This window comes from Oncorhynchus gorbuscha, linkage group LG21 (assembly GCF_021184085.1).
Source record: "Oncorhynchus gorbuscha isolate QuinsamMale2020 ecotype Even-year linkage group LG21, OgorEven_v1.0, whole genome shotgun sequence".
Lineage (NCBI taxonomy): Eukaryota > Metazoa > Chordata > Actinopteri > Salmoniformes > Salmonidae > Oncorhynchus > Oncorhynchus gorbuscha.
This window is the reverse complement of record NC_060193.1, coordinates 51,972,342-51,996,705: the sequence shown is the minus strand read 5'-3', so window position 1 is coordinate 51,996,705 and position 24,364 is coordinate 51,972,342. Positions and strand designations below refer to the sequence as shown.

The following is a 24,364-nucleotide window of genomic DNA, read 5'->3' as shown; positions in this document are numbered from 1 at the left end:
GCTCTAGCCTGCCTGCTCTAGCCTGCCTGCTCTGCTCTAGCCTGCCTGCTCTAGCCTGCCTGCTCGCCTGCCTGCTCTGCCTGCCTGCTCTGCTCTAGCCTGCTCTGCTCTAGCCTGCCTGCCTGCTCTAGCCTGCCTGCTCTAGCCTGCCTGCCTGCCTGCTCTGCTCTAGCCTGCCTGCTCTAGCCTGCCTGCTCGCCTGCCTGCTCTAGCCTGCCTGCTCTGCTCTAGCCTGCCTGCTCTGCTCTAGCCTGCCTGCTCTAGCCTGCCTGCCTGCCTGCTCTGCTCTGCCTGCCTGCTCTAGCCTGCCTGCTCTGCTCTAGCCTGCCTGCTCGCCTGCCTGCTCTAGCCTGCCTGCCTGCCTGCCTGCTCTGCTCTAGCCTGCCTGCCTGCTCTGCTCTAGCCTGCCTGCTCTAGCCTGCCTGCTCTAGCCTGCTTGCCTGCCTGCTCTAGCCTCCTCCCAGACAACTCGAGCCGGATGTTTATGTCAAGCATCAGCAGGTGAACTGCATCATGACAAAGGTTCGTTTCATGATCAGACATTTTCAAGTTTGGGCCACATATACAAGTGCCATAAATTTGACTAGCCGTTTGTATGTAGCTAGCTTGGACGATGTTACTGGTGGTTCTGACTATCAAGATGTCGGTATGAATTACACGTCGAACTTCAAAAGGAAGCAGGAATGCTGCAGGCGGTCTAATCCTGTCAACGCTAGCTAACTAGTTCGGTAACCGATAACAACGTTATCATTTTGCAGCTGTCAATTATTTTTACATTTCAACTTGTCAACTTTGTGTCGAATGCCACGCCCAGCAGCTGTTGTCACTGTAGACTAGAGCATGTAAGGACCACCAAATGAGTGCTGCTGATTTTAATGTCGCTAACTTGGCTACCTACCACTGGTGAGTGAATTTCTTGTGCTTTTTAAGTTAGACATTTAGCGATATAGATCAAATCGGGCCCCGTGTGTGTTACCCAGGCCAGCTTGCACGTGTCCCACCGTCTCTTTTTGTCCATTCAGCTGTAAGAGAGAGGGGCACCTGCACCCCAGACATGAGCATGGAGGCCTCGTGAAAGATGTTTTTTTTTAAACAGAAGTCACCATAATTGGGCGGGCTGACTGGGGAGTTGTCTGGCCTGGGCAATGGGTTTGCATGGCCCAACAGCTGGTCTGTCCCATGAGGGTCTCTCCCTTTCTCCTGCCTGCCTCCAGGTCCTCAACCTGGCCCCATGGACCACAACACTCCTGCTGCTGCTCCTCACCGACCTGGCCCTCTCTGCCAAGGCTGGAGGCCGCCTGTCGATAGAAGTCATTACTGGTCAGTGGTCAAAAGTATATCAAGGGACACAATTATTAAGCCTTTTTTATTTTTTATTAGGGCAAAATAATATCCTAAATATTTTCTCAACTTTCCTCATGTTTTGTGCCTACTGAACATGTGTATGTTGACTGAGATGGCTGGAGGTCAGTGGTGACGTGACCCTTGTAACTGAAAAGCCAGCGGGGTCAATAAAAGGTTAGAGAGCACAGGGGCCATAGAGATGCTATTAAATGACTATTCTAATGCCTAATTCTATGACAGTGGCCACACAGCCCCCTTCTGCTCCTTTTGACACTGGTAGCGCAAGTGTCTTCTAGTAAGTGTCCCCGACTCTACTTCACTACTTTCCTTTTTAACCCTAATTTGCATACTTCAGTCCTATTGTCCTAGGCCTATTACTGTTGAAAAAACATTTGTAACCAAATCTTCATCTAACCTTTGAAACTGTGTGGTGTTTGGAGTGCTGTGTTGAAGACTACCTTCCATTTTGAGGAATGCCAGCTATTTGTGGCTGTCTGAGAATGCAAATCGGGGTATAGGTGGACTTCCAGCAGTTGTCGTGAAGACACCTGTTTACTTTAAGCCGAGGGGGCAGATGGTCTCTAAGCCACTGTAACAGTGTGGCTGATGGTCAATGGGCTACTGTGTTATTGGACTATTATACAGTATGTTGGTGGGCCTCCAGCAGATGTCGTAAAGACACCTGTTTACTTTAAGCCGAGGGGGCAGATGGTCTCTAAGCCGCTGTAACTGAGAGTGGCAGCGTTCACCAACTGGCGGGCCAAATTTGATTGTATTCAAATGTAAGCAAGGTTTGTAATGATTGTTAAAGTCAAACATATTTGTTTGGACTTCTTGTGGGCCATTTGCAGTCTACAAATGATTTGTAATTCTGTTCTGGCCCTCTAACCATCTGCTCCAGAAAGTATTGGCCCTTGGCTGAAATCTAGTTGATCCCTGGTCTACTATGTTATTAGACTGTTATACAGTACCATGGGCCAGCTTTACTCTTTTGCCCCCAGCCCTCAAACATCTGCCCGGGCTACTCTGCTCTCCACAGCTGCTGTGGTTCTATTACACAGCCAAGGTAATACTGAGTGCTAAAACACAACTATGATGTGCTCACAGTCCCAACAGTGACTTATGTGAGTGTCAGATAAACAAGTCACAGTTGGGAGCATTTGACTTTTGTTTATTAAAAAAAGTTCTGTCCAGTGCCACCAACTCCATTTAAACTTGTGTTTGTTTTCTCTAGCCTACGTACATACAGTGTTTATCCCAACTTAAAGTTCAGGAACTAAACTAACTATTTGTGCTTCCAAGTCATTTCCCTTAGTGTGCTGCCCGGAACAATGAAGTCCCCCTTTTCATCCTCATTCCAGCCCACCCTACATGCCCACCCTGTCCCCTTTCACCCCACTGCGACTCTCCCCTCCCCTCTTGCATTCTCTGTGAGGACATGCAGTGCTTTTAACATGATTTACCCCAGTAGAAGTGTGTAACCCTGACCCTCACCCCAACCAAGCCAAAAACAAAGGGGTTAGAGCTGCTGCAGTTCCCCAGCTAGCCAGGTGTTCCTCACCCCAGGCCTGTGTTCTTGCAGCGCTTAGCCTCATGTTGCAGCTGCCTGCATGGCTCCCTTTGTGTGCCTCTGTTATTGACCATACACCCCCTCTTTGATTCATTGCTCACACAGGGGAAGACCCTTTCAGAGTGACAGGGTGTGTGTGTGTGTGTGTGTGTGTGTGTGTGTGTGTGTGTGTGTGTGTGTCTACGCGTGCCTATAGGAGACTGGGTTCATATGCGCCTGCCCGCCTGCGTTTGTGTGTCTCATTGTGAGGTCACTGCACTCCCATTGGTGGAGCCAGGCAGCCAGTGTCTAACCGAGGAATGGTCGACATTGTAGCTCCATCTGTTGAGACACTCATTGTTCAACCTGCCTGGCTTTCTTGGGAAAAACTGTGCCTTATGGTAAACACACTATCCTTGGATTTTGGCTTTGAAGAGTAGGAAGTGTTTGAAATGTGAAATACTTAATTTTTTGCTCACATCTGTTGAGCGGTGATCTATGAACTTCCAAAAGCTTTCTCTAATGCTGGAATGAACCAAGCTATTTCCTTAAGGCCATTTTACTAAGGAGGTTTGCTTTTGTTTGGCTGTTGGATGTTCTGCTGAGGTCAGGGTAAGTGGAGATTTTAGGCCTAACTATTTAGGCTATCTTTCCCATCAAACCATGTCTGTTTCAATGCAGCATTTCAATAGGCTTATGTCTTCTGACAGAATTATAACAGGTTTCAAAAAACAAGTTGCCATGAGCATTTGTAATGACATCAAATATGTTAGTATTTCGCTGTACCCAATTAGGCCTTCATGTGTTATTTTTCCTTGGAATGTGTAGTGATTTCTGTTTGACCAAGGGCATGTCTCTTCACCAGTGGTGTGGTCACCTTTGAACACGTTGTCTCACCACACCTGTGTGACAGGTTTCTCTTTCTTATAGGGCTCTCACAGGGCTTTGGGGCAAATGTCTTTTCACAGCCTCTTTTATGGGACTTTTAGCACGAGAGGGTGTATGTTATGAGACGCTCACTGTGCACATTTTTTGTTTCAACATTTAGTTTATTCTGGTTTTACAGTTTAGTGAAAAATAACACATCGTGAGGAGGAGGTTGGAGTAAGTTATGCTACACTTCCTTCTGAAAAGAATCGCTTGGGGAAAGTCTGAATTTGACCGCGATATACTGAGCCTTCCGAAAGTCTAAATACCCCTTGAATTACTCCACATTTTGTTGTTACAATGGATGAAATATAAACAAATTCTCACCCATCTACACACGATATCACATCATGACAAAGTGAAAACCAGTTTTTGGAAATGTTTTCACTTTTATTGAGAATGAAATACAGAAATCTAATTTACATAAATGTTCACAACCCCGAGTCAGTACTTTGTAGAAGCACCTTCGGTAGCGATTACAGCTGTGAGTCTTTCTCGTACAGCTTTCCACACCTGGACTGTGCAACATTTTCCCATTCATTCTGTAATCATTGCTAGACGACCCTTTTCAGGTCTTGCCATAGATTTTCAAATAGATTTAAGTCAAAACTCTAACTCGGCCACTCAGGAACATTTACTGTCTTCTTGGTAAACAAATCCAGTGTAGATGTGGCCTTGTGTTTTAGGGTATTATTCTGTACAGGCTTTCTTCTCTTCACTCTGTCCATTAGGTTATTGTGGAGTACAGTTGTTTCCTCTTACTTTCTCTGACAGAATAATCTCTCCGAAAGTGAATGAGAATCAAACTAAGCTTCACGTCTGTGGTTTAGGCCTCGTTCTGAATTCTAAGAGACTATTGAAGACTTGGCCAGTTTGACAATAGTTTGGTTTTAAAAGGTAAATGATTTGTTCATTGCTTTGCTTCAAAATACCTTTGGACGAACATGACTGGAAAAACTGGCCCACTGAGATGAAGGTACGAGAAACATTTTCACTGGCTGGGTGCTGGCGTATGAGTGATGTGTTACTGATGAGTTGGGGAAGAGACAGTGTCGTGATATTTTTTTTAGGACGAAGAAAAGGTTCTCCCTTTTAGTGTCACGTGACTCTGTCTGGCGGGGCGGGCGCAGCGGGCTCCTTGGAGCGGGAGGAGGACCAGAGATTGCTCTCGTTCCCCTGCGGTTCCAGAAGACATCTGTTGCCCTGGCTAATGGCAGCAAAGCCCTCATCCCTCCCAGCCAGTGCTGAACAGGGCCAACCCTTCCTTTTCTTTGGAAATAATTCAACTCTGCAGGCAGCCACCCCCCTCTTCGCCATCAACACCAGAACCAAGGAGGGAAAATCCAGACCCCCCTTCCCATCTCACACACCGCTGCCCCCCAGCCCAAAGCCCTGTGTTACATATTCATTAGCCTACGCTTCAGTGCTTCAATCAATGAATGCACCGCCAATACTAGGAGGGACTCCGGGCTGATGTTTGAAAGATGCTATCGAATGAAACGGCAGTTGAGGCTGGCGGCTGTCCAACAAGGCATGGCATCATAGTCCACACAGCTTGATAGTTCTGCTGTCACTGATAATGAGCTACGTTATTGAAAGGAAAAGGTTGTAGGCTACATGACCTAAGATTTCTGTAACGGCTTTTTGGGGTTTCTAGCCGACATTGTATTATCTGCATGTCTGAAGCAGCTTCTGTGAGCCTCTGGGGTTTGTGGCCAAAGTCTGTTTCCAATCTCTGCCGTCCGTCTCTCTCCTTAACAGGTAACTAGGTGGAGTCCCTGCGAGAACACGCGTTGAAAGATGCTAAGCTAAGCCCTCGGAGCAGGGCGGACACCCTCCACTGCATGTTCTGCATCCCATCAGGAGGACTGTTGCTTCCAGAGGCTCGTCACCTAGACGACAACAACCCAGTCCCCTTCTGTGTGTGCGGCGGTGGACAGGCGGCGGGCGCTCGGAGCATCAACCCGACAATGGCTGCAGTGGAGGTGACCCAGAGTGCAACTGGCAGTTGTATTGTTGGGGAACGTCAGTCAGGCACACTTAAGCGGCCCCTCTTCCCCGGGTCTTCCTTTGTGCACAAAGGACAGAATTATTCCAGCTCTGGCTCTGTCTTTTTAGGGGACATTCTTTCAACCGCTGCAGCCTAGCAACCCTGGGCCATGTTGCTAAGCAGCCCTCTTTCATGTATGCGCACACTCCCATCCTCCCGCCCCACCACGACACCTTTTAAAGGGATGTTACATTTTAGCAGACATGAAAACACGTGGATTAGGTTTTAGGTAACTTTAAAAGGCTAGAGGCTGCAGACTCAACAGATGTATCTGCTAACGTGATGATGCCCTATAACCACATTGTTGCACAATTATGGCTAAATGATGATGCTGTGGGCTATACACTTGACTGTTATTTCTTGTGATATTATAATATGCAGTTGTTTATAGTGCCCATTCTGGTTGGGATCTTCAAATCCATTTCACAATACAAGAGATATATTGAAACCTCTGTTCAAGAATTTAAAATGGCCATTTATTTTAAGTGAGGATTTTTCCATTGAATTGGTTTTTCAATGCTGAAATGACTCCTGAAATGACTGGATTGAAATGGATACTTCCCCAAGTACCATGGTGCCCTATCTTCGAGGAGCAGACCTAATATTTCCTAATTGCAACTTTCAAGTGATCAAATTCTGCCACCCTATTGGTTACCATTGAGTCCTGAGTGCCTCTATTGATTTTTACTTCCTGTTCCTTTAGTGTACAAACGAGTGACTCTTCCCCAGGGGAGGAACCATATTCTCCTGAAGCACGGGGGGAGTCAGGCCTTAGCCCAACACATAACGGCTATTTGTGTTTAAACAGAGCATCCTCTGTTCCCCCTGAGATTGATGTGTTGTGATGTGGGCTGGGTGAGAGGCTGCACGCCGTGGCTGGCCCCCCTAAAAGAGCGGGAACCCCTTAATTAGGACAGGGCGCCCCCAGGAACGCACCCCTCTTTGTCTCAGCCAATCTGTTCCCTGCTGGGGAGCTCGGCTCAGGTCAGCTAGTCACATCCAACAACCAAATTAGGTTCAGTGTTTAAGTAGCCTAAACATGGCCTTATTTTACTATAAAAACATACAATACTTCCCATATGTTTCCTAAGACAGCAGTCTGTCGCAGAGCGTATTTCAAGGTCTGTATTTATTGCAGTACAATTTGTCCAAAAGTGTCAAATATTGGTTTATGGAGGATCATTAGTTTAGTATATTCAATTATCCTCTCTCTCTCTCTCTCTCTCTCTCTCGGGTGAAGCTCACAGCTCCGTCTACCTATCCTCACTAAAGCCAAGAAATGAATCTCCCAGGTGTTGAATGTCAAGCCCGTTGAAGTTTCTCATCAGGTTACTGACACCAGAGGTGTGTCGGAGATGTATGTCTCGTGAGAGCCGAACTTTAACGAGACATTTTATGAGCATGGATTCTCTCCTATTGTTTTTCAACTGAAGCCTAGCCTTGTCTAATGGATCTCAGTTAGTCCTTGGGCTTTACTCACTGAAATACTCTTCCATTTAACTCACTCTTTTACCTCTCTCTCTCTCAGGCACTCATCCCATGGACACGGTAAGACGGGGGTAGAAGTGGTGGGAGTGGTCCTCCGGGTCACGCCTCAGCCCAGAGCTGGATGTTTGTGACAGATTCATGGGCCTGAAGGACCATCCGGAGGAGGATGGAGCAGGCCGCATCCTTGACCTGGGGCTGGTTTTAGAGTACCTCCACATCGAAGGCTCCGTCAGCAGGCAGGCTGGCGCCGATACAGGGCCCAATATGGAGCCGGGCGAAGAGGAGGAAGAGGCCTGCGAGGGCGACAGTGACCCGGAGCCAGCCCGAAAGAGCACCGGTTCTAACCCGACTGGAGGAGTGTCCGTATCTGAGCTAGATGGTGTGTCTGTTCCCAACACCCACCAGCCTCTATGCAGGACTCCCTGTGTGGACCTGGGGTCCGAGGGGCCTCCTGACCCTCCGTCAGGGGGGGCCTTCATCCGGGGAAGCCCTGAGAGAGTACCAGTCCAAGCTGGAGTTTGCTCTGAAGCTGGGCTACGCAGAGGAGCTGGTGCGGCTGGTGCTGGCCAAGCTGGGGCCGTACACGCTCATCAACGACATACTGGGAGAGCTGGTCAAACTGGGCCGTAAGGTCGAGACAAACCAACAGCGGATTGGGTCCACGGGTTCACAGCCCACCCCCTCATCCTCCTGCTCCTCCTCTTCCACCTGTGGGTATGTGGAAGCAGTGGAGGCGCAGCAGGGGAGGACAGACTGCCCCTATCAGACAGACCTCCTCCTGGGGGACAAGGATAACCTGCGGCCCGTCGTCCTGGACGGTAGCAACGTGGCAATGAGGTGAGGGTCTATGGTCTTATAGACGGTCATCTTGATTACAGAAAACACATAATGCCTATTTCCTCCATTGTAGCCCGTTGTAAAGGTAGTTGTGTAACTGTTGTCAAAGTCACCTATATATTGTTGATATGATGTTAGAGCCTGTAAGGTAATTAACATCTGTCTCTGGTAGCCATGGCAATAAGGAGGTGTTCTCCTGCTACGGCATCCAGCTGGCTGTTGATTGGTTTCTGGAGCGAGGTCACCGTGACATCACTGTGTTTGTGCCTTCCTGGAAGAAAGAGCAGTCCCGGCCTGACGCCCTCATCACAGGTAAACACACACACACACACACACACACACCACACACCACACACCACACACCACACACCACACACCACACACCACACACACACGTCAGATGGGCATCAGTGCTCACTGGATTACACGGTTCTCCAATCCTCTCTCTAGACCAGGATATTTTACGTCGTCTGGAGAAGGACAAGATCTTGGTGTTCACTCCGTCTCGTCGGGTCCAGGGTCGCCGGGTGGTCTGCTATGACGACCGTTTCATTGTCAAGCTGGCCTACGAGTCTGACGGCATCATCGTCTCCAACGACAACTACCGCGACCTGGCCAGTGAGAAGCCAGAGTGGAAGAAGTTAATTGACGAGCGGCTGCTCATGTACTCGTTTGTCAACGACAAGTAAGGAAGGAGTGATACGACTCCGGCTTAGCGTCCATATGCTTTAGCCTAGAAGGGGTATGATGTTCATTATGTTAATACTTGGCTGTATAGGATTAAGTATGTTAATATGTTAATAATCTCCCTCGCTCGCCCCCCCCCCCTCCCTCGCTCGCTCCTCCCCCTCCCTCGCTCGCTCCTCCCCCTCCTCGCTCGCTCGCTCCTCCTCCCTCGCTCGCTCCTCCCCCTCCCTCGCTCGCTCCTCCCCCTCCCTCGCTCGCTCCTCCCCCCTCCCTCGCTCGCTCCCCCCCCTCCCTCGCTCGCTCCTCCCCCTCCCTCGCTCCTCCTCCCCCCTCCCTCCCTCGCTCCTCCTCCTCCCCCTCCCCTCCTCCTCCTCCTCCTCCTCCTCTCCCTCGCTCCTCCTCCCTCCTCCCTCTCCTCCTCGCTCGCTCCTCCCTCGCTCCTCCCTCCTCGCTCCTCCCCTCCCTCGCTCCTCCCTCCTCCCTCGCTCCTCCTCCCTCCTCGCTCCTCCTCCTCGCTCGCTCCTCCTCCTCCCTCGCTCCTCCCCCCCCTCCTCGCCTCCCCCTCCCTCGCTCGCTCCTCCCCTCCCGCCGCGCTCCTCCCCCCTCGCTCGCTCCTCCCCCTCCCTCGCTCGCTCCCTCCCCCTCCCTCGCTCGCTCCTCCCCTCGCTCGCTCCTCCCCTCGCTCGCTCCTCCCCCTCGCTCGCTCCTCCCCCTCGCTCGCTCCTCCCCCTCGCTCGCTCCTCCCCCTCCCCCCTCCCTCGCTCCCCCCCCTCGCCGCTCCTCCCCCTCGCTCGCTCCTCCCCCCCCTCGCTCGCTCCCCCCCCCCTCGCTCGCTCCTCCCCCTCGCTCGCTCCTCCCCCTCGCTCGCCTCCCCTCGCTCCCCCCTCCCTCGCTCGCTCCTCCCCCCTCGCTCGCTCGCTCCTCCCCCTCCCTCGCTCGCTCCTCCCCCTCCTCGCTCGCTCCTCCCTCCTCGCCGCTCCCCCCCCCCGCGCTCTCCCCCGCTCACTCCCCCTCCCGCTCGCTGCTCCCTTGCTCCTCCCCTCCCTCCCTCTCTTGCTCCTCCCTCCCTCCCTCCCTCCCCCTTGCTCCTCCCCTCCCTCCCTCCCTTGCTCCTCCCCTCCCTCCCACCCTTGCTCCTCCCCTCCCTCCCACCCTTGCTCCCCTCCCTCCCTTGCCCCCCCTCCCTCCCTCCCTCGCTCCCCCTCCCTCCTCGCTCCTCCCTCCCTCCCTCGCTCCTCCCTCCCTCGCTCCTCCCCCTCCCTCCCTCGCGCCCTCCCCTCCCTCCCTCGCGCTCCTCCCCCCTCCCTCCGCTCCCCCCCCTCCCTCGCGCTCCTCCCCCTCCCTCCCTCGCGCTCCTCCCCCTCCCTCCCTCGCTCCCCCCCTCCTCCCTCGCTCCCCCTCCCTCCCTCGCTCCCCCCTCCCTCCCTCGCTCCCCCTCCCTCCCTCGCTCCCCCCCTCCCTCGCTCCCCCTCCCTCCTCGCTCCTCCCCTCCCTCGCTCCCCCCCCCTCCCCTCGCTCCCCCCTCCCCCCTCGCTCCTCCTCCCGCTCCCCCTCGCTCCCTCCCCTCCCTCGCTCCCTCCCCCTCCCTCGCTCCCTCCCCCTTGCTCGCTCCTCCCCTTGCTCGCTCCTCCCCCTCGCTCGCTCCCCCCCCTTGCTCCCCTCCCCCCTCGCTCGCTCCCTCGCTCCTCCCCTCGCCGCTCCCTCGCTCCTCCCCCTCGCTCGCTCCTCGCTCCTCCCCCTCGCTCGCTCCCTCGCTCCTCCCCTCGCTCGCTCCCTCGCTCCTCCCCCTCGCTCGCTCCCTCGCTCCTCCTCCCTCGCTCCTCGCTCCCCTCGCTCCTCGCTCCTCGCTCCTCCTCCTCGCTCCTCGCTCCTCCTCCTCGCTCCTCCTCCTCCTCCTCGCTCCTCCTCCTCCCTCCTCCTCCCCCTCCCTCGCTCCTCCTCCCTCCTCGCTCCTCCTCCTCGCTCGCTCCTCCTCCTCGCTCGCTCCTCCCCTCCTCCTCGCTCCTCCTCCCTCGCTCCTCCTCCTCCTCGCTCGCTCCTCCCCCTCCTCGCTCGCTCCTCCCCCTCCCTCGCTCGCTCCTCCCCCCTCGCTCGCTCCTCCCCCTCCCTCGCTCGCTCCTCCCCCCCTCCCTCGCTCGCTCCTCCCCTCCCTCGCTCGCTCCTCCCCCTCCTCGCTCGCTCCTCCCCCCTCCCTCGCTCGCTCCTCCCCCCTCCCTCGCTCGCTCCTCCTCCCGCTCGCTCCTCCCCCCCCTCCTCGCCGCTCCTCCCCCCTCCTCGCTCGCTCCTCCCCCTCCTCGCTCGCTCCTCCCCTCTCGCTCGCTCCTCCTCCTCCTCGCTCGCCCCCCCCCCGCCGCTCTCCCCCGCTCACTCCCCCCCTCGCTCGCTGCTCCCTTGCTCCTCCCCTCCCTCCCTCTCTTGCTCCTCCCCTCCCTCCCTCCCTCCCTTGCTCCTCCCCTCCCTCCCACCCTTGCTCCTCCCCTCCCTCCCACCCTTGCTCCTCCCCTCCCTCCCACCCTTGCTCCCCTCCCTCCCTTGCCCCCCCCTCCCTCCCTCCCTTGCTCCTCCCCTCCCTCCCACCCTTGCTCCTCCCCTCCCTCCCACCCTTGCTCCCCTCCCTCCCTTGCTCCTTCCCTCCTTGCTCCTTCCCTCCCTTGCTCCTTCCCTCCCTTGCTCCTTCCCTCCCTTGCTCCTACCCTCCTTCCCTCCCTCACTTGCTCCTCCCCTCCTTCCCTCCCTCACTTGCTCCTCCCCTCCCTCTTGCTCGCTCCCTCCCTCGCTCCCTCACTCCCTCCCTCCCTCGCCCCCTCCCTCGCCCCTCCCTCCCTCGCCCCTCCCTCCCTCGCCCCCCCTCCCTCGCCCCTCCCTCCCTCGCCCCTCCCTCTCGCTCCTCCCTCTCTCTCTCGCTCCTCCCTCCCTCCCAGGTTCATGCCTCCTGATGACCCTCTAGGTCGTCATGGTCCCAGTCTGGAGAACTTCCTGAGGAAACGTCCCATCATGCCAGAGCACAAGAAGCAGCCCTGTCCTTATGGTGGGCCCCGCCATTATTATTAACTCTTTAGTACGTTCATCACTTCACCTTGACCATGTTCATGATGAAGACTTCTCCCAGTGTTATAATGTGAATGAATCATTTCTTCATCAGCTGGATGACATCCAGCTACTGGTGCTGAATATGCATTGGGTTGCTACTTTCTAAGTGAACCACTACCACATCATCACTAGCCTGTGTGCTAACCAGAACCCTATCCTTTCTCCCCCTTTCTTTAGGCAAGAAGTGCACTTACGGCCACAAGTGTAAGTACTACCACCCGGAGAGGAGTGCCCAGTGCCAGCGCTCGGTGGCAGACGAGCTGCGTGCCAGCGCCAAGACCTCTGCCACCTCTACTAGCGCAAAGGGCCAGGCTGGCGAGGCCGGGCTGGTGAAGAGCCACAGCGTGCCCAACAATGTAGCGATGGGCACCAAGAGAAGTTCTGCCCCCAAAAGGCAGTGTGACCCCAGCATCCGGGCGCTGTCCTACGGCGAGGCAGAGGACAAGCTGAGACACGCTGAGAAATGCAACAGCCTCAGTAGTAGTAGTGGGAGTAGTTGTTGTAGTGGGAGTATTACTCTGTCCCCTGCCCCTGGAGGACCCCCCTCCTCTGCCCTCAGCGACCCCCAGGAACAGCCACCGAGCCTGGGCAGGGACACACCCTACATGACCCTGCCGCACCCCCACCCTGACCCCTACTCCTCCAGCTGTGACCCTCCAGATCTGAGCTACTACTCAGTGACGCCGGCCCACTCTGGCCTGGCAGCACGGAGGAATCCGGAGTCCCACTTCCCACTGGACACTGACCTGCGTCTGCTGGGCTCGTCAGACTGTGTCAGCAGCGGATGTGACTCGTACGGAGAACGAGCCTCCTGTCTGTGCTGCCCAGGCCCTCTGCTGGACAAATACATCCACCATCAGCACCATCAACACAACCGCCTGTACTCTCAACACTCTGCCCCCCTGCTCGAGCCACACCACCCCTCCCCCCACACCTCTGTCCTCTATGGCTATCACCAGAGCCTGGCACGGGGCCACAGCTTCCCCATGACGAGCCCCCTGACCCCCACCTGAAGCGCCCTCTGTACCCCCTCCCCCTCCCCTCCAGCACCAGGCCGTAGGCGCCCGCTCCAGCTGCCCTGGAGACTACCCCTCTGTGTCCCAGTCCGGCCCCTACCCTGCTGGCTCCCCTCTGGGCCGCTGCCTGGCCAGCACGCGGCTGGAGACCCTGTCAGACTCCCGGCTGTACGAACGCTCTCCGCCGCCCCCCAGGAAAGCCTTCTCCTGGGATCCCTACTGCAGCCAACCCCCTCAGTCCTGCTATGAGACCTACCAGAGTCTACCAGAGACCCACGATGTAGGCTGGGGACACACATCTCCATGGGGACAGACCACACACTCTTACCACCCCTCTCACCAACCCTACTCCTCTCAGCCCCCTCACCCACCCTACCCCCCTCACCCATCCCATGCCCCTCAGCCATCCCACCCGTCCATGCCCCTCCACCACATGCACCAGGAGCCCCCCACCCTGAGCCGGTACGGGGAGGTGCGGGGTAAGGTCTACCTCAACCTGTGTAACATCTTCCCCTCTGAGCTGGTGGGCCGGGTTATGGGGAGGAACCCCCATGTGACGGACGCCCAGCAGCTAGCTGCCGCCATCTTGGCTGAGAAGTCCCAGTCTGGCTACTGAGTCCAGCTAGACTACTACTCTCTCTCCCTATTCATAAGTTAGTTGTAGTTTTGGCAATATAAGGGTTTGACTGTACATTTGTTTGTGGATAACTTAAGTGTTAATCATGTGCAGGTGAGGATATGCATTGATTTACAAGTCACAGTTTGAAACATTTTTAAAAACTAACTGTGGAATCTGAGGGATCTGATTATATTCCTAATCTTACTTCTATTCTATATTTTCTACTCTATTTGGAAACATTCACCCCCTAATTGGCCACCATTTATCAACAGATTCTTGGTTGTTGGGGATGTGTATATCTTCTGTGTTCAATTGGTGTAATTGATTTGTTTCTCTGCAGTGTGTTCTGTTTGTGCCTGTTGTTGTTATGATAGTAGGTGGCTGAGTTAGTCTTCTCAGTTGAGAGAATGTCTTGCAGTAGATGTCGAGGCGGGCACGTCCGTGTCTTGTTGTCGTAGTTTTAGTAAGGGACGTCTCTGGCCCCTCATTTTGGCTCCAAGCCTGCAGCTGCTACAGACACGGTAGACTCGAGCTCCAATCCCAAGTCGATTCCCTTTGGTTGTTTTCCCTGAAGACCGATCCAAAGGGCTCAGAGCCCCTGGCTTGATGTAGACAATCTGTTACAGTTACCGGCGCAATCCCTGGTAGACAAGAGAAAGCTTTTCTTTATTGATACAATTTGTATCGTTCATTTAGGATTATATACCTGTGTATATATATATATATATATATAGGTTGCTACTTTCTATGTGAAAGTAGGTGTGTAATTGATTCATGAAAAGCTGTTTATATAGCTGGTGCATTTTAAACTCTAATACTGTATGAGATATTCCAGGAAACATTTTAAGACATGTTTAGGAATATTAATCAAATTAGATACATGAAAATGTGAGGTATTCTGACCTTTTGGGATGGAGAATAGCCTTGGCTGGGTTGAACCCAAGTGACCAGCTAGGTGAAATGAAATGGGGAACTGCTGCGTGAAATATGCAGTGGGTCGGTAAACAATAAATCATTTTGTTATGTAAGGAAAAACCTTCTCTCTGGCACCGTGTGTCAGTGAGGGCCCGGACGTGGGCAAAAAGTCATGCCTTTACACGGCATTGTGCTTATGACACATCAAATACTCTGAACCATGTTCAGCAAACTGTTATGCATGTTTTGGTGACACTTTATTTTAATCGACCGTAATAAGTCATTTATAAAGTGTGTTCACCATTTAATAAACATTAGTCTTTTTGCAGACCCTGATCTGAAGTGAGCGCTATTTATACATTGATGTTGAGTGACCAATGTAATTTCAGCAGTACCTGGTAACACATACATTTGTGAGTGTACTGTTTGCAACGGACCCTTAAAATAAAGTGTTAGCCATGTTTTCTTCAAGTGTTCTCTCAATTGTATTGTATCATATTAGCTTGACAACTCCGTGCCTATCAAATATAGTATTGGCTTAGTATTCTTCATTAACAATTGGTTGTCCTTGTTTTGTTGGAAATGCATAGTCTTGTCACTAATTTCCAGAACACCAGACAGAGAATTTAATGTACTTAGAATAACATTTACTATATTTCAGATTGGAGTTTTCCTTTGATCCAATTCTGCGGGTAGAAAAAAAATGATTTAAAAACCCCCCCACAAGGCTTCAATCCTCAGCATCAAGATTAGAACCTGTGACCTTCTGGTCCCAGTGCCTAGTCCACTACACCAAAAGGGGGGAGGGCACCACGCTTGTTTTTCACATATTAAAAGCTGTTCATTTAGACTGTTAGTTTGGAAATGCGATTAGTATGTTGGAAAACAAAAGTATCATTGGGATTTGAACTGGCAACCCTGTGTGTGACACCATTTGACTCACCTGCATACTCTGCCCATGGACTGACAGGGTTTCATCCATAGAGATAGGACTAATGCCCAAAAGCCTGTTTTAGCATGGGCAACGAGTTTGAAGTCGTCAGCTAGGTGGGACTTCCTATGGGTCAACCAATTAATTATACTTGTGAGGAAACATTCCATCACCAACCTTGGCTTTATGCCATTTTAAAACATACTCTAGGTGGCAGTGTGCACCCTTTCCATTTGTTTTCCAACTCAGACGTAAATTGACTACTTCAAAATGGAGATAGCCACAATGACGCTGCCCATGGTTCAAATAAAAACACCAATTTGATATGCAACAACTCAATGGCAATTATTGCAGTTAACTAAATGGTTAATTGGGCTTTACATTTCCTGATGTGATCAGATGTTAGTGGCAGCTGACCAGATAGGACACTGAGAAAATTAACATTTTCAGATAAAAAAATAACTGCTCATTGTATGTTCTTGTTATAACCAAGCATCAAGATGGCATGAACAGTATTGTTCGTCTAAAGAATCACTGATCAACATAACTTTTACTGGTGTCAGAGGTACCAATCATTTAAACCAATACTATATTTGTTAAATATATAAAAAGGCAACTTCATTTTAAACTTTTATTGTGAAACCAAGGACTAAGCTCCACCCGGGCCTTTATCTTACAGAAACGCTAGTATGAACATAAGGAAAAACTGAACCACATGCATCACTGACACGGCTCTCACTGGAGGCGACACAAGCAGGCTAACAGGCTCAGCCAATGGGAAAAGCCCAACTCAATGCATCCTGCCCTAAATATGGGGGATGCTGGCATGTATGGTAGTTCTCTTTTCACCTCCAGTGAGCTACTGATGCATGCTGGTAGATAGTTTGATCTTGGAACACGTTACAAAAATAAGTTGGAAGCACAGTTTTTTCACCTGCTATGGCAAATACAACCCCTATATTTGGACACTCACTGGGTTAGCGAAAAGGCAGGTTTGGGTCAAGCCCCTTCAATGTCTTCCAGATTAAAACTCTGGCTTTAAGATCTCAACTTAAACCAGCTGTCTAGTGTAGCATAACAAAAAAATACATTCCATCCGATTGCAAATTTTAAAAAACTGAACACTCCCGTTAATTCAAAACTTACCAGTAACATTTATCCACAATTCTGGAGTTAATATGATTTGCAGTAAGTGAAAATATCAAGGTCTGAAAATGTTTATTGGCCTGTCCTCTATTTCCACTGAACATAACATTGAGGTGGTGGGGGGGGTTGACCCAAGAGGCTGGGTCCCTCTAATGAGAGCGTATAAATAGGGGGGCACATTCACCTCTAACATCTGCACTGGTCTGTCTCTTCACAGTCCTAAAATGGTGGCACTCTGCCATAGAGTTTCCATCCATCCTGCTGACAGCTGTGGCAGAGAGCATGGTGAGCAGATCTGTCCAGCAGCAGAGGAGAAACATGGTCCTATTCTGGCCCCAGTTGGCTGTCGGCAGACATGCAGGTCCCGAGTCCAAACAGAGCCTCATGATAACCAGTCAAACCAGCTCCACTACCACAGGACACAGACACCATGTCTACACAGCCTGGGTCACGGAAGTTCTCAACCTTACTACTGCACAGTATCAGAACAGTCCACTGCAGACACACAGCCGTGTCCTCAGTGTTGGAATGGCTTGGCTTGCGTGACCTTTGTATAATTTAAACCTCTGTAGAATTTAAACTTCAGTAACAGAAGGTAGTAACATAAAACAAGGTAGATATCTCAGAGAGACCACCATGCAACTAGCTCCAAACTTAGTATCACTTTTTCATCCATTGTCTCCACTAGTGACACTTCAATGTGTCATCGCTTGAAAGTACACCTGGCATAAAAATAGCACTCATTTCAGTTGAAACGTTAACCAATAAAGCTACATTGCCTCCTAGTCTGAATTTGTCAAGCCAGTCAAAACTCAATCTGTGGGAGTGGATCTGAGACAGTGTTTGTTTGGTCAGTCACCATGGTTACAGTATTGAGGTAGAGATCTGTTCTCTGATGAGGACTAACATTTTCATGGGCTCTTCAGCCAGAAAGACCATGGTTTGCCTCTTCAAAAAGTCACTACTATGCAGACAGACAATACTGGCACTCTCACAGCACTTAAGTATCTCAGTCTTTTCCAGGCCTTTGTGAGCTGGTAGGCAGAGGAAACCATCTTTGGTGACTGGACATGAAACATTAGGAGTCAGCTCACAGGAGCTAAACTAACAGCTTTCGCTCTCTCTTCCTACCGGTCTCTCGCACACACACCTAACCAATTAGCTAATCTTCATCATACTATCAGCTTATCTCAGACCAAATGTGTTTCACAACATTATTTATCCTTGAGCACCAAATCAAATCTCACTATTCTACAACCTTATCACGTGAAATCATTGGCTTCCCATTGGAGACCAGTCTTTCATTCATCAAGACTCACGCCTCTCCTCAAGACTGGTGTAGTGGCTTTGCACTGATGCTCAGAGTCTAGATGGTACGGCCGTTCAACAAAATGACTTCCCTTTGCATCCCTTTGATATTTTAAGTAGAAATGGTGAATCAATATAGACATTTTAAAAGCCTGTTCTTTTCAAACGAAGTGCCCTTTAATATAGACTACATGGTCAATTCAATAAATCTGGATTTTTATATGAATAAAGACTTAGTGGCGAAATTCAGCATTCGCCTCAGTCTTCCAAGAAGATTTTAACCCAGTTAACAACAATTTCTCCAGGTTTTCACCATCATTGTTAAGCAATAGTTATTTTGTTGCTTTGACGAAGACATTTCTGAAGACTTTATTTCATGTGATTAGTGATTCAGTTTAAGGTTACAAAAAAACCTGTTCTCTCATTTTAAGGTCAACCCTGTTACGACAACTGAACTCTCACTTTACTATGGTGAAACTATTCCTTTCTTAATGCATTTTTCTCCAAAAGAAAACATTGAATATCTAATAGTCAAATCATAGTGTAAAAGCAGGAGAGCTGGTTCTACTCTTTTTGGCCATTTTGTGGTAAGAGACAGTGGGTGGAGCATAAACACGTCAACCCTGTTACTCATAGGCTCATATCTTTCAAAACTATTCAATGCTTTGAAAATTGTTCACAACATACCTGAATGGATCGAGCCTCTACCAGCCTCGGACCAATCTACCATCAAAGTTATCAATGAGAACAGAGAACTTAACAAACAGGGCTTCAATAAAACGGGTTATAACCAAAGATCAGAACAAAAGCAAAAAGGTTTGAAAGTACCAGACAGCATCAATACGTTCAACTGAAGACAAGAGTCAGTAATACTAAAGCATTGCATACTAGCTTTCTGGCGAGAACAACAAAGCTTTCCATACCCCTGTTCGCTTAAAAATCTAATCTTTCCCATTTTGGTTTTTCTTGCGTCTCCACATTAGATATTTGAAAGCAAAGCACAGACACATCCTTTGCAATACAAGGAGAATACCACTTTTGGAATGGTGCAAAGCGTTGCTTGCGCCCGATTCCTGATGGAGATGCGGGCAGAGCTTTGGCAAAGTTCGAGGCGGTGGCGGCCGTGCCCTCTGGAACCTTTGCGGTTATGGGTACGGGGTAAAGAGTGAGTGTAGGAGGGACAGCGCCTGTTGCTCTGGTGAAAAGCGAGTCGCCAACGAACGGATGGGGGGAACCCAGAACAGATCACATGGACTCAAACTCGTCGATGCGCTGCTTGGTGTTGCCCAGGCGGATCTGACGTAGGGTCTTGTACTTGTCTCTCCCGGCCTTCACGTTCTCCGCGTGAAGCATGTCATTCTGGGTCTTCATGGTATCGTCTATGGCTTCAGCCAGCTCCGAGCTCAACACCTGGAGGAGAGAAAGGGTAGAAAGAGGTGGAGAACGGGGGGGGGGGGGGGGGGTAGAGAGAGGGTTGATTGATTGAAACCTCTCAATGGCAATTAACGCCATCAAGCAACTAAAGAAGGCCCTTTAAGGGGAGGTCATCAGGTCTTGGGGTTAAAGGTTAGAGGTCAGAGGGGACCGACCTGCAGCTGTTTCTTGAGGCGCTCGTTCTTCTGGGCCTCGGTGACGCGCTCCTCCTCGCTGCGCAGGTCCAGGGCACTCACGCCCTCCAGGGAGAGCTCGGCGGCATCCTCGGCGTGGTTCTCGTCCTGCTCCTCGTGCTCGCTCTCAGTGGAGCCGCCCGCTGGCGTCGACGGGATCGTCATCACAGTCTTCAGTTCCTCCTTGGTCTTCTCCAGGTCGTCCTGGGCTGAGATGGCCTGGGGAGAAGGGGAGGGCTGGCGAGTTATGGGACTTATTCAGGAAGGTGCAACTTTATAGAACATTTCAGTACAACCTACAACTGACTGATTCTATACAGTGTAGTCTATATTGTAACCAGGACACAGTGTAGAACGTAGGGAGGTGGTTACCTTCTGCTGCCATTCAGTGGCCTCCTCTTCCTTTTTCCTCTTGGCTTCCTCCAACAGGGCTATTTTGGCGGTGAACTCGCCCAGCTCAGCGGCCAGTTGTTCCTGGTTCTTCATCTGGTCAGCGGCCTGCCTGGCCAGCTCCGCCTTGGCCTCCTCCGCTGCCTGTCTCTCCCTCTCCAGCCTCTCCGCCTCCTCCCTGGCTCTCTTCCTCTCCTGCTCCAGCTCCAAGGCCTTGCGTGTCTGCTGTTCCAACTCTGTGACCATGAACAAAATACACAAAGTCCGTTAGCCAGTCTCAAAAAACAACCATTTTCGCTGTTCGTCTTCCTCAAACCACGTCCAGCAGCACCCACAATTTTTACAATGTGACCAATGGGATGCTCGGTCAGCCATGATCTCACAAAAATTGTGATTGACTTTAAGAACAACAACAAAACAACCTATAAACAGTGAGAGAGGACCCACACACACACACACAACAGTAAAAACAGTATGAAAAGAAAACAACATGGATGTCTCTCTACACACCACCAAGTCAGTCTATACCACTGGAACACAATGTGTATGTCTCTCAACACACCACCCAAGTCAGTCTATACCACTGGAACACAATGTGTATGTCTCTCAACACACCACCCAAGTCAGTCTATACCACTGGAACACAATGTGGATGTCTCTCTCAACACATCGCCCAAGTCAGTCTATACCACTGGAACACAATGTGGATGTCTCTCTACACACCACCAAGTCAGTCTATACCACTGGAAAACAATGTGGATGTCTCTCTCAACACATCGCCCAAGTCAGTCTATACCACTGGAACACAACATGGATGTCTCTCTCAACACATCGCCCAAGTCAGTCTATACCACTGGAACACAATGTGGATGTCTCTCTACACACCACCAAGTCAGTCTATACCACTGGAACACAATGTGGATGTCTCTCTACACACCACCAAGTCAGTCTATACCACTAGAACACAATGTGGATGTCTCTCTCAACACACCACCAAGTCAGTCTATACCACTGGAACACAATGTGGATGTCTCTCTCAACACATCGCCCAAGTCAGTCTATACCACTGGAACACAATGTGGATGTCTCTCTCAACACACCACCAAGTCAGTCTATACCACTGGAACACAATGTGGATGTCTCTCTCAACACATCGCCCAAGTCAGTCTATACCACTGGAACACAACGTGGATGTCTCTCTCAACACATCGCCCAAGTCAGTCTATACCACTGGAACACAATGTGGATGTCTCTCTACACACCACCAAGTCAGTCTATACCACTGGAACACAATGTGGATGTCTCTCTCAACACATCGCCCAAGTCAGTCTATACCACTGGAACACAATGTGGATGTCTCTCTCAACACATCGCCCAAGTCAGTCTATACCACTGGAACACAACGTGGATGTCTCTCTCAACACATCGCCCAAGTCAGTCTATACCACTGGAACACAATGTGGATGTCTCTCTCAACACATCGCCCAAGTCAGTCTATACCACTGGAACACAATGTGGATGTCTCTCTACACACCACCAAGTCAGTCTATACCACTGGAACACAATGTGGATGTCTCTCTACACACCACCAAGTCAGTCTATACCACTAGAACACAATGTGGATGTCTCTCTCAACACATCGCCCAAGTCAGTCTATACCACTGGAACACAATGTGGATGTCTCTCTACACACCACCAAGTCAGTCTATACCACTAGAACACAATGTGGATGTCTCTCTCAACACACCACCAAGTCAGTCTATACCACTGGAACACAATGTGGATGTCTCTCTCAACACATCGCCCAAGTCAGTCTATACCACTGGAACACAATGTGGATGTCTCTCTCAACACACCACCAAGTCAGTCTATACCACTGGAACACAATGTGGATGTCTCTCTCAACACATCGCCCAAGTCAGTCTATACCACTGGAACACAATGTGGATGTCTCTCTCAACACATCGCCCAAGTCAGTCTATACCACTGGAACACAATGTGGATGTCTCTCTCAACACGTCGCCCAAGTCAGTCTATACCACTGGAACACAATGTGGATGTCTCTCTCAACACGTCGCCCAAGTCAGTCTATACCACTGGAACACAATGTGGATGTCTCCCTCTCTCTCTCAACACACCACCAAGTCAGTCTATACCACTGGAACACAATGTGGATGTCTCTCTACACACCACCAAGTCAGTCTATACCACTGGAACACAATGTGGATGTCTCTCAAGACATCGCCCAAGTCAGTCTATACCACTGGAACACAACATGGATGTCTCTCTACACACCACCAAGTCAGTCTATACCACTGGAACACAATGTGGATGTCTCTCTACACACCACCAAGTCAGTCTATACCACTGGAACACAATGTGGATGTCTCTCAACACACCACCAAGTCAGTCTATACCACTGGAACACAATGTGGATGTCTCTCAACACACCACCCAAGTCTATAAGATCAGATGGTAGTGTTGGGAGGAGGAGGTTAAAAGAAGTGTTTCTGAGTCGACTTAATGTTTACTTGGTGCTGAGAACAGTCCTATAAGAAGTAAGAGATGAGAGTTTAGTACCGCGGTGCAGTGAGGACCAGTCTAGAAGGTTAGGGTCAGGTCCCATTGGCATACTGACTGACACTGACCAACCAACAGCCCCATGTAGAGCCCACATATCAACACCACGAAAACCCTCCAGGTGACGCCAGAGACAGGTTTACCTAGCATTTACAACATTGCAACATTTGCACCTGATATTGCCCTGGGTCAATATAGATTTTAAATACAAAGTAAATATATAATTCCCTATGACAAATAAGAGGTGCAGATATTACATGAATGCTGAATGAATGTGGTATTATAGAGTGTCTACACTTGTACAGAGACAGGAGGAAAGTTAGAGGGTTGAACTTCAGGGGAGCTGTGGGAAGACAGGAGGAAAGTTAGAGATGAACTTCTGGGGAGCTGTGGGAAGACAGGAGGAAAGTTAGAGAGATGAACTTCTGGGGAGCTGTGGGAAGACAGGAGGGAATTTAGAGGGTTGAACTTCTGGGGAGCTGTGGGAAGACAGGAGGAAAGTTAGAGAGATGAACTTCTGGGGAGCTGTGGGAAGACAGGAGGAAAGTTAGAGAGATGAACTTCTGGGGAGCTGTGGGAAGACAGGAGGAAAGTTAGAGAGATGAACTTCTGGGGGGAGGGAATTTAGAGGGTTGAACTTCTGGGGAGCTGTGGGAAGACAGGAGGAAAGTTAGAGAGATGAACTTCTGGGGAGCTGTGGGAAGACAGGAGGGAATTTAGAGGGTTGAACTTCTGGGGAGCTGTGGGAAGACAGGAGGAAAGTTAGAGGGTTGAACTTCTGGGGAGCTGTGGGAAGACAGGAGGAAAGTTAGAGAGATGAACTTCTGGGGAGCTGTGGGAAGACAGGAGGGAATTTAGAGGGTTGAACTTCTGGGGAGCTGTGGGAAGACAGGAGGAAAGTTAGAGGGTTGAACTTCTGGGGAGCTGTGGGAAGACAGGAGGAAAGTTAGAGGGTTGAACTTCTGGGGAGCTGTGGGAAGAGGCTGACTGGTACCTTCCTGGGCCCTCATCGTCTGGTCCTCGATCAGCCTCAGTCTCTCCATCAGCTCGTCCTTCTCTCGCTCTATTCTCTCCTTCTCTTTCTCCGCATGCTCTCGTTTCTTCTTCTCATTCTCCAGCTGGGCTCTGTCAGGAATTGATGAAGGGATATCTCATCTATCCGCTAGGAAATGAACCCTTGCAACGAAGCACTATATAGGTGTGCTTTTCATCGTCACCTTTAGTGATTTTTTATCTTATTGAAGTGTACAGTAATATCCAGGGTATCAAACTAACATGTCAACGTATTGTACATGATATCTTGTTAATGTCTATGTAATATCAACATTCTGGATTTTAGTGACTTATTGATATTATAAAATATTCTGAAAAGTTGATTTTTGCTAGAAAGGTTCAAATATACAGCATACCTGCTATGGAATGTCTCTACATAGGCTTTCATTTCTGTCAACAAATAGCTATGACTATGAAAGTAAAGTAAATATCCTTGATAGCAATTTATATACAGTCTAATACTGCCCTCTAGTGGTGCTGATCCAGGGTATTGTCAGAAGGTGTGTGTCTGCGTTAGTGTGTGTCTCTATGTGCTCCTCCTGTACCTCTCCTGCTGTTTGTGGTGTTTCTCCTCTCTGGCCTGGGCCTTCATCTGTTGCACCTCGATGGTGTCAGGCTTCCTCCTCCTCATGTACAGCTCGTGGTTCCCCATACACAGAGCCAGGATCCGCTTGTTGATCCGCAAACGTGGCGCGTAGAACACAAAGTCCTATAGAGACACAGGAGACCCGAATTTAGGGGAAACCGTTAGGATGACTAGATAGACCATGAGATTACCATGTTTGACAACAGAATATGATAAACTCTTTAGAGTATAATTCACTACT

General features: G+C 50.4%; 2 protein-coding genes across 3 annotated transcripts in view; one reads left to right on the top strand and one right to left on the bottom strand.

Moving 5' to 3' along the window:
• Window positions 1-602: 602 nt before the first annotated feature.
• LOC124007869 (probable ribonuclease ZC3H12C) lies at window positions 603-15,341 on the top strand. The gene is given in 7 exon segments (XM_046318663.1): window positions 603-1,320; window positions 7,399-8,195; window positions 8,368-8,507; window positions 8,646-8,880; window positions 11,804-11,910; window positions 12,150-12,991; window positions 12,993-15,341. Coding segments are annotated over 6 exon segments (2,397 nt in total). The 5' UTR covers window positions 603-1,320; window positions 7,399-7,734; the 3' UTR covers window positions 13,605-15,341.
• Window positions 15,342-16,070: 729 nt separating this feature from the next.
• Window positions 16,071-24,364, bottom strand: part of LOC124007868 (radixin-like) — a 31,923-nt gene continuing 23,629 nt past the window's right edge. The window contains exons 10-14 of one of the 2 annotated variants that reach the window (XM_046318662.1): window positions 24,083-24,246; window positions 23,479-23,609; window positions 19,887-20,071; window positions 19,497-19,733; window positions 16,071-19,317 (exon numbers count right to left, since the gene is read on the bottom strand). In XM_046318662.1, the coding sequence (XP_046174618.1) occupies window positions 19,153-19,317; window positions 19,497-19,733; window positions 19,887-20,071; window positions 23,479-23,609; window positions 24,083-24,246 (882 nt within the window). In that variant the 3' untranslated portion in view covers window positions 16,071-19,152. Of the gene's footprint in view, window positions 19,318-19,496; window positions 19,734-19,886; window positions 20,141-23,478; window positions 23,610-24,082; window positions 24,247-24,364 lie in introns of both variants that reach the window. The other variant, XM_046318661.1, reaches the window with a different exon arrangement.